The sequence below is a fragment of the Spermophilus citellus genome (assembly GCF_964194105.1).
Source record: "Spermophilus citellus genome assembly, chromosome: 11".
In the NCBI taxonomy this organism is placed as follows: domain Eukaryota; kingdom Metazoa; phylum Chordata; class Mammalia; order Rodentia; family Sciuridae; genus Spermophilus; species Spermophilus citellus.
The window spans coordinates 66296837-66311127 of NC_138192.1; the positions used below are offsets into that span (position 1 = coordinate 66296837).

The window sequence follows — 14291 nt, forward strand, 5'->3', positions numbered from 1 at the left end:
CAATTAAAACATTGCAATTTTCAAAGTCTTGTGTATAAGGAAGTAACTTCAACCATTAGAAAATTTAAAATTTGAAATCTGGATACAAAAAAAAAAACAATGCAGAAAGTGCAAAATGGAGTTATGGACACTGTTTTCTATTCACTGGGCCTTGGAATCAGACTTGCCCCCTGCCTGACACTTGTTCAGTGTAGGCAACTCTTATCAGATGTATTGCAAGAGATGACCACTTTTCTGGTGATATTGAAATGATATAATCATAGAAGATAATTCATACAGTATTCTAGGCTATTATTATTTTGTCAGAGGTTTATTTATTATACTTTATTGTTTGGCTATTTTTTTCTCCAACCCTACAGCATATTTCCTACATTGTAATTTTGTAATAAATTTGCAGAAAAATTTATTTCTATAGTCAGCATCATTTCTGGAGGCCAGAAGTCTTCCATACTGTGTTCCAATACCTACTCTTTCTTGCTGAAAGGCAAGTTGCTTCCCTGTTTCCATGTTGCCAGAGGACATAAGGCCTAAATTTTCATTCCCATTTTAATAAAATCCTTTGTCTTCATGGAGTGCAATGGATTGATTAACAATAAGATCTTTCCAAGGCTGAGGATGACAGTCTCTCTTTATTCTTCTTCATGTATCTGGTCCACAATTACCAGCATCTTTTTCCAGAGGTCTGATCATCCAAACTGTAAAAGCCAAGGACCATGGCCCATGGCTTCCCCTTCCTCACAACCACTAGGCATAATGAATAGGATAATGAACTTAGTCAAATGAATATCTTAAAATTTGATTTGATTTATTAAACATCAGTTTTCATCTAATGTTTTTATGGAAACTGGTTCTTAATAAATACATTATTTAGGACAGTTGACATTGATGCAAACAATTAAATTAAAATTATAAATTCAGAGATACATTTGACTAAACACCTTAGTGAAAAGTACAATTGTCATTCATTCCAGCAGTTACATACAACACCATCCTGCAGATTAGATGATATTTTTCATTTCCAACTGAATTCATATAGAGAATTGCAGGCCACAGATTATTAAAATAATAATAATAATTTGAATTGAATTAAAATATTTCTATTCTTTTAAAAAATATTTATTTTTTTAGTTATAGGTGGACACAATATCTTTATTTTATTTTTATGTGGTGCTGAGGATTGAACCCAGTGTGTCTCATGCATGGTAGGTGAGCACACTACTTCTGAGCCACAACCCCAGCCCCAATATTTCTATGCTTTGAGGACATTTTTTAAATTTTATTTTATTTTATTTTTTACAATTTGGGGACAAAGACCAAGCCTCCTAAGAATAGAAATAACTACCATTTACTCCAAGCAAAATCCCCCAAGTCCTCAGAATCTTCTCTGACTGTTGTCTAAAATCCATTCATTGCTGCTAGTTAGCTAAGATGGGGAGACATCTAAATACAAAACAACTGGCAATTGGGCTATTTTTGTAGTTTAGTTTTTTTTTAAGTGTATGATTCAGTAGTTTTTAGTGTATTCAAGAATGTTGTGTAACTATCTAAATCTGGAATTTTTTTCATCACCCCCAAAAGAAAGCCCATACCCACTAACTGTCACTCTCCCTTGTCTCGTTTCCAAGCTCTTGACAACCACCAATTTATGTTCTCTCTTTTTATATATATTTGCTTATTCTGCACATCTTATATAAATAGGATCACTCAATATGTGACCTTTGGTTTATTTATTTATTTTTCAATACTAGGGATTGAACCCAGGGCCTTGCACATGCTAACTAGTCATGCTGCCACTGGCTATATGCCATACATTTGTTTATTCATTTATTTTTTTGAGATAGGGTCTCAGTCAGTTTTCTCACTGGCCTTGAACTTGGGACCCTTCTGCCTCCTTGCTTCCAGAGTAGCTGGGCTTGTAGGAGTGTACCATGGCTCTCAGGCATTTAGTTATGGGGTCCTCTAAGTTAATGTCAGACAGATAAGGTGCCAATATTGAAACACCGTTCTGAGGGAAGCAGTTCTCAACACAGTGGCATGGAACATGTAATCATCATCCTTATGAAGCAAAAATGGATACTCCTTTCATTTTTTTAATAAAAATGTTTTTAGTTGTTGATAGACCTTTATTTTTATTTATCTATATGCGGTGCTGAGAATTGAACCCAGCGCCTCACACATGCCAGGCAAGTGTGCTAACGCTAAGCCACAGCCCCAGTCCCCTTCTTTCACTTTTTGATGTCTTTATTTAGTATAATATTTTAAAGTTTCATTCACATTGCAGAGAGAACCAGTAATTCATTCCTTTTTATGGCTCAGTACTATTTCTATAATATAGTAATATGTCTATATCATATTCTTTTATACCCATTAATCAGTTGATGGACATTTAGATTGTTTCTACTTTTTGCTTATGATGAATAATGCTGCTATAAACACTTATGTACAAGTTTTTGTCTTCATTATTTTTTATTTTTTGTACCGGGGATTACCACAGGGGTTTAACCAGTGAGCCATATCCCCAGCCCTTTTTTTATGTTTCATTTAGAGACAAGGTCTCACTGAGTTGTGTAGGTCCTTGCTAAGTTGCTGAGGCTGGCTTTGAACTCATGATCCTCCTGCCTCAGCCTCTCAAGCCACTGGGATTATAGATATGCTAGTAAATATATAGAATCAGAATTGCTAGGTTATGTGATAAATCTCTGAAAAAATTGCCAGCTCCTTTCCAAAGTGACAGTGGAAATTTTGCTTTTTAAAGAATCAGAACCATGAATTTTGGATAAGTCACATGATTGACTTTTCATTCTTTTTAACACCTGAAGATTTCACAGAGAACATTTAAAAAAAAAAAAAAAGAGTATAGGATTGAGAGCCCTGTGGCAGGGCAGGTCATGGCAAGGAGGAGCAGATGTGAAGGCAGAATTGGAGCCATAATAAGGAGACTGGATGAGGCTGGGTGCCTGAGAAAGTCTTTTTGGAAGACTCTGTTGAGACAATTGAGCAAGAAGCTGGAAGATTAGAATGCAGGGGTCAGAGAAGGGAGTATGTGGCATTTGAGAGGTTTAAGCATTTTGAGTGTGTGCAAGGATGTAAGATAGGAATTTGAAATAACTGAGGGGGTAAATTCTATGGGTTTCTCCTCTGCCTTTTATAGAGTTATGGCAATGTGAGTAGAAACTGGTTAAAGTAAGCATACTTAAATGTTATGTTTTTTTCTTTAATTGAGAATGAAAATATTCTTATTGGCAATAAGAATAGATCAAAATAGATATTCATAAAGTGCTAAAAAGCCTAGTTTCCTGGAATACACTATATATTTTATATCAGAACTTAATTGTACTGATTCTAGAACTGATTCAGTATTTATTATGAATTAATTATACTGAATTAATTATTGAAAAATAAATCCTTTAAAAATATTGAGGTGAAATTCAAATAATAAAATCTCCCGTTTGAAGTGAGTGTCTCATTGGCATTTACTCCATTCATGATGTTGTGCAATCAGCACCTCTGTTAGGTGCCAAGACTGCCCACATCACTCCAAAATAAAAGCCCATGACCCTTATGCACTTCCTCTCATTTTCCTGTTTCCCATTCTCTGGCAACCACCCATTTGCATTTTGCCTCTATGGATTTACCTCTTCTAGACCTTTCACATGAGTGAAATACACAATAGTCTTTGTGTCTTAATATGAATTCAAGATCCATCCACATTGTAGGATGTACTAGTACTTCCTTCCCTTTCATGGCTGATTATTCCCATGTATATGCACCTCAGTTTGTTTGTCCATTCACCCATTGATGGCTGTTCAGGCTGTTCACACCCTGGGACTATTGTGAATAATAATACCATGAGTCTAATAAGTGGCATCTCACTGTTGTTTTGATTTGTATTTCCCTAATGACTGAGGATGTTGAGCATCTTTTCATGCATTTCTTGGATACTTGATTATCTTCTCTGCAGAACTGTCCATTGAAGACCTTTGCCCATTTTTTAATTGTGTTGTCTTTTTATTGTTGAATTTGTAAGAATTCTTTATATATTCTGCATAGGGACCCTACAAATAATGTTATACATGTAAATATGTGTGATACATATGTTTAGAATGTTTATATGAAATGCATATATAATACACATTAACATCTTTTCCAAAAGTGAAAAGAAATTTTAATGATAAAATGACACATTTTAATAAATTATATATCTTAACAACTTACAGTCATTATTTCCATGACTTTATCCATTTTGGGGTAAGTGTGACACAAGGATCATATGAATATTGGGTTGCTATTTATAGAGTTTATTATAATTTTAAGACTGATAAGATCCTACTTTTTGTTAAGAGAAAATAGCATGCAAAATATTCTAAATAAATACATCAGAGAAGGTTTAAAGGGACATTGTTGTTTTTTTTTTTTTACCATAGAAGATTATATAAACAATATTTTATGGCTCCTGCTACTGTAGCTTGCAAAAGTACATACCAAATGTACTCTGGATATATTAAAGTTGTTTTGTAACCTTGAGGTACACAAATGACTTTTTAAAAATACAGATTGTTAGCCACTCACTAAAATGGGAGAGAGATAAAAGACTTATCTTATGTGGAATCTTCTAAATTTTATTTTTTTGTTTTTCTTAAAAATCTAATCTGAAGGAATAAAACTTGAACATTCATTGTTCTTTTTCTCTGGAGTCTCTGCTTTGGCAGTCTGAATGTTTTTGGCATGATACACATGGTGCCAACTTGAGGATGATTCTTGTGCAATATCTTGGAAGCTTTTCTTTACCCTGCCCCCATCTGTAGTTCTATGGCCATGGCGTGGGAGTTGGCAGGAGAACAACTGTGGGAAGACATAATGTAGGGGTAACATCAGAGAGAAGACATGAAAGAAACACTGGGACGGCCTGTGGTGGTGCACACTTGTAATCCCAGGAGCTCAGGAGGCTGAGGAAGAAGGGTAGCAATTTCAAGGCCAGCCTCAGCAATTTAGTGAGACCCACAGCAATTTAATGAGACCCTGTCTCAAAAAAAAAAAAAAATTAAATGTAAAGAAGAAAAAAGAAATACATAAACACTAGTGAGTGGAGGAGAACTAAGGAAAGACTGGAAAGCTAGCTTCATTTTGACTTCAGTCACAGACTCAGTTTACATGTTGAATGACTTGCCTTTTTTATACACACAATATTGCTGAGGCCAGAAACAAAATGTAGACCCCTTTAGAAGTCACTAAATTATAGATGGGCACAAGTTCATTTTCAAAACCCACCTGTAAATGTTTACTTATCAGTCACTAAATAGATACTTCATTGACTGTACTTAAATTCTAATAATGATTAGTAACAGCTTACTACGGCTAGGGTCATGGTGTTGATACTCTATAGAATATTTGCCTAATGACCCAAATATATTAAAAGCTGTCTGAAAAGGCATTCCATTTCTTTTTTCTAGAATACTTGACAAGAGGCACAGCCAGTGTTACATGGAACTCTGGTGATAGTAGAAGGGTCATGTCCAGTAGACCTGGACCTATGGGATCTTAGGTGAGGTCATAACACATACCTCATTTTCCTACTAATAAATACTTATATTTTAACATCTAATTAATAGCTTCAAAAATTAAATGAAATAATATAAATGGAGCACCTACATTAAAAAAAACTATTATTCCAAATAGAAATTGATACCTACAGGCCAAATCTGTCATACAGAATTTTCTTTACTTGTAAATTAGTTGTCAAATGTTCAAAATTGGGAGAGAGTCTATATTTGAAAACACACTCCTTGGGCTTCTGTTGACAAAAATTCTGGCCACAGTAAGCCCACATTTCTACACTGCAAGTCTGAACTTAGTTGTTATTTCTCTGGATGAACCCCCAGCTTTCCGAGTCCCACCCTTGGCTTACCAGGACCTTCCTGGCCGATCCGTGGTTGACTTCCTTGATTCTGATCCCTTCATTCTGGTTGCCTAGCTGGCCTCAGAGGTTGCTGGAATTGTTAACTTTTCACCTAGGCAACCTGTTCCATTCCTCCAATGTAAGATTTTTCAGATATCTATTTAAATCCTATAAAATGAGTTAATCAAAGAAGGTGGTGGGTTCCTTAAGAATGTTTTCATCTGAGCATCACACAAGAGACCAATGCTCACATTCCCTGCCTAGGTCAGGGAAAAAACTTCAATTTCAGCACTTTTAGGGCATCAACAACTGCTATTCAATCAAGCATTTCACTCCATCCTGGTAAATAGAGCCTCAGAAAAACTCATTAGAGTTGCATAATGAGAGGGAACAGTGTAACCACTGTGATCTCAGAAGATACTAAGATTCAAAGGTGTGAGGAGTGAATGAAAAATATATATCAGGGTACAGACATAAATAAAATATCTCAGACAGTAAACCCAGGAGTGCTTTACCACTGAGCAATGTCCACAATCCTTTTCTAAAACTTTTTATTTTGAGAGAGGTTCTTGCTAAGTTGCTGAGACTGGCTTTGTACTTGTGATCCTCCTGCCTCAGCCTCCTGAGTCATTCGGATTACAGGTGTGTGCCATTTGCCTGGCTTTTTCCTCAGATTTTTGAAAACAATTTAGGACTTCAGCATTGCTGTGTACTATTCACTAATGGGTAACATAAGATTTCTTAGGGCTTGGACTATTCACTAATAGGTTACATAAGATTTCTTAGGGCTTGGATTTCTTGGACTTAGAGCACAGTCCCTGTGGCACATAGAGAAAATAATTAAATCTTAGAGAGAACTAGTCTAAATCACAAGAACTGAGACTCAGTTTTCTTGATTATGTCTGGATATTTTGCAGGTATACAACGATGCACTCCATGTGGGATCCTAAAAAGCTCAATGTATTTGAGTTAAATCATCAACTACAAAAGTATGATCTAAAATGCACAACTTTTGGAGGATGTATCTTGCTGTTGGACTTTGCATGATTTTAAGTTTGTAATGTGAATTTAGGAAAATTAGGCAATCAAACATTCAGGGTTTGAATTTATGACCTGATCAGTGACAGTATAAAGCATGGGTATTCTTGTTCCTAAATGTTAAGTAAACCTTTCACATTCAAAATATATACTTATTCATTAAAATATATTCTTGTTTAAAAAGTAGTATTCATAAAGGTGAAAGATTTACATGATCTGAAGAGAAACCGAAGTAACATTATTTTTTTAAATAAAGGATGCTAGATACCCAAGAGCAATTTCAGATGTTTATTTGTAGTCTGAACATTTTGTGCCAAACTTCCTCAGTTTGCTTGTCCCTTTAATGATTCATCTAGAGGCAGCAAGTGTTTAAGTTAGGACAATGCAGTAGGCTGTTTCCATTTCCTATTCCAAATTATTTTTGTTTCAAAGGCCAATCTCGTTTACATCTCTGACTGATTGATGTTGTCCTTAACCCCATTTTTCTTACTGCTTACCAGAGATTTTTTTCTTCTTTCTTTTTGCTTTGAGGGGGTCCAAGCAAGACCTGTTTCATACTAAGTTACAGAAAGGGTAAGATGCTTCCATTGGGAGATTGCACATAAAAATCTTAATGGCCACAGCAAGTGGCGATACAATCAGCAAATATTTATTGAGCTTCTCTTATCTTATTCCTCCTGTTTAGGGCCTGGAGGCAGAGAAGTGAAATGACAGATGAGCTCTTTGTTCATAGGGAGCTGATGTTCAAATAGGAGAAATAGAGAACAAATGGGTGCAGACGTAAATAAAATTATTTCTGATGTTTCTAAGTGCTACCAATAAAGCAAATTTAGATAATGTGGTTGAAAGTTTCTGAATGGTGGAAGTAACATTAAATCCAGTGACCAGGGAAATTCCCTCTACGGAGTGAAACTTAGTTTAAAAAGACACAGTCAAGAGAAAAGTTGAGAAAAGATGTTCCAGGCTCTAAAGCAGAAAGAAGCTTGCTCTCCAAAAAACCACAGAGAAGACCAGAGAGGCTGGAGTTTGGTGAGCAGTGTGAGAGCCGTGGAGATGAGCCCAAGAGGAAGGCCTCTGTGGGTTTTATAGGTTGCAAAGAAACCTGGTGCATGTGTTGTCTCTTTCACCTGCCTGGTGCCCTGGCAGTTCGTCCTTCCCAATTGTGATTCAATCTCTACTATGAAATATTAGACTTTATGGACAGGTGTTAAGATACCAGGGTGAACTATTCGCTCAAGGTAAGGACCAGGGGGTTACGTGAACTTTCTTGGGCACTCACAGCTTCAATATTGGTTATTCCTGAAAGACTGCATTGCATTAGAAGTAGAGATGCCCTTATAAGTGATTGAAGATTCTAAAACATATTGAATTCACTGATACGAGAAAGAAATTTAATAGCTTCAGATGCAGACTATTAATTTCTTGAGAAGTTTTTTTGAAAATGACAACAAAACACTTGTTCATTTTATGTTGCTAACAAACACCTACAAAATTCTTACTACATGTCTGATATATTAGCTCTACAAACAGTATTTTTTTTTTTTTTTTTTTGGTACTGGGGATTGAAGTCAGGGGCACTCAACCACTGAGCCACATCCCTAGCCCAATTTTGTATTTTATTTAGAGACAGGGTCTCACTGAGTTGCTTAGCACGTCACTGTTGTTGAGGCTGGCTTTCAACTCTAGAGCCTTCAGCCCTACCCTCCCCAAGCCACTGGGATTACAGGCATACACTACCGTGCCCAGCTACAAAAAATAACTCTTTTAAAACTCTAATCAACTCCATGGGATACAAATCATTATTATTTTCCTTTCACTTAAAAGGAAAAGGAAGCAGAGAAAATGAATAGAAGTTGAACAAAGTTACATGCCTAGTATATTCCTGAGCTGGGATTCAAACCAGGTAGCCTGACACCCATGCCTTACTCACTGTGGTGTGCTGGACTAAAATGGTGACAATCAACATGCTATGTTCAAAAGACTAACACATGAGATAGCTTGCATTTTATTTGGAAAAAAAAGTGCTTCCAATATTGCAAAGAATTGCTTTAATCTTCTGAAGGAAATGAGAATGCAGCATTGTCATCCCTGTAGTAACACAAAGTACTTGTATATATTAAAGCATCATCACTTTTTATTCATTATTTAAGTTAGAAATGCAGCTTAGTATCTGTGTGATATAAGCAAATTTTATAATATTAAAAAATTTTCTACCATATCCATTGATACCTGAAAGGATGTTTCAAGAACACTCTAAATCCTATGTGAATGGATAGTAGATGTTTTTTAACAGACTACTCATTTTTATATTCTACTAAATGTTTCAGTAAGATGTGTACTTCCAAAACTCACCTTTTATAGTAGTAAGAAAAATTCGTACTACCAAAAATTGCTACTTAAAAAATTCCTACTAGCAAATATGCTTCTACCCCTGAAGGACAATAGACAGCAATTATAAAAAAAGGAAGATGGATTGTTAAGCCACCATGGCATGACCTTGGCTTGACTGTGCTTCTATCTCACTCATAGGATATAGACTTTCTATAGCCCTAAAGCAAAAGGTAGCATTCTGTACTAAGGAATAAGTTGGTAAAACATATACTGTCAAAGCATCTTTTAAAGTCATAAAACGGAGTATTGGAGTATTAATTAGAAGCTGATAGAATGAAATCTATGTTGCCAACAACATTACCTATGTCCAAAAGAAGTGCTTATAACAAGCATGCTAGTATTGCACGCCAATAATCTAAGCAGGTGATCATTAGAGGCTGTCACTAGAAACAAGGTTATTTCACTTATAAACAACTTGGTAAGGTGTAGGCACTTATTTCTTCCTGAATGAGAATTTATTCTACATCAACTTGCCAAGGTACCTGTCCATAATGCCAAGAAAGCGTTTTAGCAATTCTCCTTTAGCAATTCACAGGCTGGGAATGATTTACTGCATTCAGAATTTTTCAATCTGTTTTATTGGATAAACTCAGAATATCTGGTTTATTGAATAAATTCAAAATCTCTGTTAGGTGCCTTCCTTCTTTTTTATAAACAGTGTAATTGAAAGCATTGTTTTGGTAGAATCTTCTCAGAAGACCATATAATCACCATTTAAATTAGCCCTAATTCATTTTACATTTGCTTATTTTACTGTTAACTTTCCCAGAACTATTTTTTTTTTACAATTAGAACATCTGAATTTTAATTACATTACCATCAAGAAGCTCATTAAAGTCACTTAATTGGCAACATTTCCAAAAAAACCTTAGCTGGGTTTAATATATTTTAAAGAGTTACTGTCAAAGTATAATTTCACCATTACAAACAGCTTGGCAACAACATTTGCATAAAGATCTGTCAGTTTCTGAAAAATGCTCAAATGTTGGGAAAATCAGATTCGTTAAGTCGCCTTTACTGAAACAGCCTAGAAATGGAGAAATTGTCACATATATTCATCCTTGTAACCCCTGAAGTTCCCAGAATACTGCCATGCCAGCATAGGGATTCAATATATGTTTCTTGAAGGAAATAAATAATGTATCTTATATGTTGGAATAGATTTTTAAAAATGTAAAACCCCAATGAAAGTTCTCTCATTTTGTCAAATTTAACCAAATACTAATATACTTGATTTTTTTTTCATTTTAAAAAATAGTAGATGGTCATTTATAATTTTGGACCTTTATAAATAGCCCTGGGGCTAGCATTGTGGTACTATAATTTGTGATTACTTTTATAACTCGTTCTATGATTTCCCTCTTACATATACTAGAATTTTTTTCTTCTTTCTGTTTTTTGTCATACACAGTATCTAAAACAATGACTCATAATTGAATTTGTTGAATGAATAAATGAGTGAATGAATGCAAATCTCAAGTTTGTGATAAGGAATGATTATACTTTACAGCATTTATCAGGGTTTTAGAACACCCCGCTCCAAACACATTCAAAGATTAAAATGTGGTAAAAGGTCATTATTACTATATGCTAACTTTTTAAAAAACAGAAAAACCCAAAGAGGAATCTAGGAAAGCTGTAAAAAAATATATAAGTTAAAAAAATTTCCACTTGCTGCCTTGCTTTACAAAGTCTTGCGCAATGTTTGATATACAGTCAGACTCAACACGTGTCTGTTGAATGAGTAAGTGAAAGAATATATGCTGAGAGTCCTGAGGAAGACCTGGACTCAGGTAGGATCCATCAACAGTAATGTGTGAAACCTGAATTTTCATGAAATAGAGGCATTCATTCATTCATTCATTCAACAGTTGGTGAGCTTCTGTAATATGCTGTGTTCCAAGACAGAGACTATGAAGATTTCTCTATGACAGTGTTGTCACAATAGCACATTGTGATTATGGACATATTCTACATGTACACTGTCTATTATGGTAGTCACTAGTGACTACCATGTCACTATCTGGTGACATGTGACTAGTATGACCAAAGAGCTGAATTTTTGCTCATTTAAATTGAAACAGCCGCATATGCAGAGTGGCTATCACAGGTGGGCAAATACCACAAGAATTTCACAGTGTGTGGAAGAACATGATGTATTTGAGGAAATATTTGGCTTATAGAGGCTGATGTTAGGAGAGTGTGAGAAATCTGCATGTGGACAGGTCATCAAAGGCTCTGTGTGACCATGGATAATCACTGCGGGTTTCTAAGTAGGCAAACGACATGACAGATTTGTCTCTTAGAAGTGTCTTCTGTGCCTATGGATGTAAAGGTCTAAGACTGGAGAATCGAACTTTTCGAATTTCACAGAGAAAAGAAATTGAAGATATCTCTCTCTCTCTCTCTCTCTCTCTCTCTCTCTCTCTCTCTCTTTCTCTCTCTCTCTCTCTATATATATATATATTTTTTTTTCCTTCATCACATAGGTAAGATGCAATTTGAACATTGTAGTCTCCCTACATTGAGTATTAGAAAATGACTACTGGTTGGTCTCTCTCCACAGTGGGAGAGTTTGAATGGTGAGGCTGCTCTTTGGAGATAGAAAAAGAAGGTGGTACCTTCCTTTTACTCTCAGGGCATCAGCCATGGGATGCAGGTAGAGAAAAGGGGCTATTTTCAATCCTGAGTCAGTAAAAGTGCTCTCTGGGCTCCCTGACCACCACAAAGGACCCCTTCCTGCTGTGTGAGGTGGGGCTATTTGGCCTAAGTGGGAGGCATGGTTTTAGAAGGCAGCAGTGGAAAGAGCACTGGACTGAGAAACGCCTGAAAATTCTAGAAAAGACTATGGTATATGATCCCTGAAGCCCCTTCCTGCTGTAATCTTCCATTCCTGATGGGTTCTTCTGGCTACAGAACATGAAAGAAGGCATGAGAGTACTGGGACTTGAAACTGGAAAGGAAGAATTAAGCTAGAAATGGAGAAAAATAATCCAGGGTGGTTCAGTGCTGAGAGACATACCAGTGAAAAATCTCCTGGTTCTGGTCAGATTGGCTTGGTGGATACTTCCAACATTCATGAAAGAATATCTTCTGGTGACCTGGTATGGATCTTTAAAATTCTGTGGCAATCATAGAAATGGCAAGTTGCCCATAGTTTCTAATTGATGGTGACAGTTAACTGGCAGAGCATTGCTTTCAGGATTGCAGTTATTACAGCTTTTTTTTTTTTTTAATTTCCCAAAATGAACTTTATAATATAGAACTAAAACCCCAGAAAAATTTCATAGATATCAAAATTTCCCCTCTAGCTATTGGTATCTATTTTATTTATTTGTTTTCTTAGTTAAGTTATAGCCTAGTAATCTGAAGGCACTTACTATCATTAATTTGAAAAAGGGATATGACATGGGCACATTTCCAAATTTGAAGCATTTCTTAAAAGAAGTATGAATTCAAAAGTCTGACTTTATCCTTACCCAATGCTTTTGGCAATGCTAAAGAAATCTGGGAGAAATTTAATAAACATTTCTTGGAGGGAGAGCATATAATGCAAACATCTCAAACTTGATTCACTGCATTTTCTGAACTATGTTTTTGCCTACTCTGAGCTATTTGCTCTAGAATTTGAAGACCCCAAACTGCTTCTAGATTCTTTGCTTCCATGACCATCAAGATATTATTCACACACTTGCTGTGTACAACACTTCATTCTGTGATAGAACCCAGAACCTGAAATCAATGAACACAAACAACATGAAATAGCACTTGAACTTCTGACTTTATTTATTTATTTTTCTCAAATAAACAGGTTGAAAAGAATACTAGCTGTGTCCAAAGGAAAATGCATGGTTCCTTTTTTCTCCTTCCACAGAGTATCAGAAAATGTAAACAATATTGAACTTCTGAGCCTTCCTAAATTTTTGCCATCCTTTGGAAAAACATTCATTTGTTTGTTTATACCAGCATTTTACAACATGAAAGTACACGAGCAAACGGTCTGAGACATTCATATAAAGTTTTCAGATTGTGATACAGGCTTGTATCTGTATCAGTTTTAGTCTGATGAAGAAAAACATTGTTTCAGGAAGTGGGTCATATGGGTGTATAAGTGGTTTGTGGACAGGCCGGATAAGCCATGGTTCTGGTCAGAGTACCACTGAAATAGAAAAGGAAAGAAGCCTGTTTTACTCCTGTCGTCACAAAATGCATACAACTTTGATGTTTCTGTATACTCCCAGGACTTGCTGGTTTTTTTCTTTTTAAATATTATCGGGAAATTCTACCTAAGAACATTTGAATGAATAAAAGAGTTTACACATGAACATTTAGAGCAGGAAGAACTACGGAGCTTTTATTAACATCCCCACTGTTTTATATCCTGTAAACTTATATTTTATAGACCTTAGAGGCTGAATTTTCACAGTGTCCAGCATCTTGAGGCATCAAGATCGGGAAGCATGGGTTCCATGTTGGTGTGTTGGATCTGGTCTTTGCATCTATGGAACTTAATTTTTTCATTTGAAAAACAAAGGCATTGGATTTAATTTTATCTGAGAAGGCTCAGAAATTTTATGAGGAACAGACTTCCTCTATGTTACAGAAAACTCACAATATTGTGCATCACATATGACCATAAATACCCCTTATGGGAGTAAAAAACAACATTGTAAAAAACTGGGGGGGGTGTATCACAGATAATATAACAATATAACTTTAAAATTCATTGTTGGGAGAGATGCCAGTAAGATTATTATTTTCATTAATAAAAGTGGCAGTGGTTATGATATAATTCTATATATTTCCTGGATTGAATTTTCTTTGGGGAACACAATAAAAAAGGTCAGAAAAATGATCAAATTATGTCATGTGCATGTATGATTATGGCAAAGTGAATGCATCTGTTATGTTTTATAAATGCACCATTAAAAATCAGAAAAAATCTCACCTCACTCTTCATAAAGTG

The 14291-nt window shown here is 35.5% G+C and overlaps 1 protein-coding gene across 2 annotated transcripts in view; it reads right to left on the bottom strand.

The window, feature by feature from the left end:
* Window positions 1-13087: 13087 nt before the first annotated feature.
* Window positions 13088-14291, bottom strand: part of FAP (fibroblast activation protein alpha) — a 73416-nt gene continuing 72212 nt past the window's right edge. For both annotated transcript variants that reach the window (XM_081261727.1, XM_081261726.1), the window contains one exon: window positions 13088-13484. In XM_081261727.1, the coding sequence (XP_081117853.1) occupies window positions 13383-13484 (102 nt within the window). In that variant the 3' untranslated portion in view covers window positions 13088-13382. The remainder of the gene's footprint in view (window positions 13485-14291) is intronic.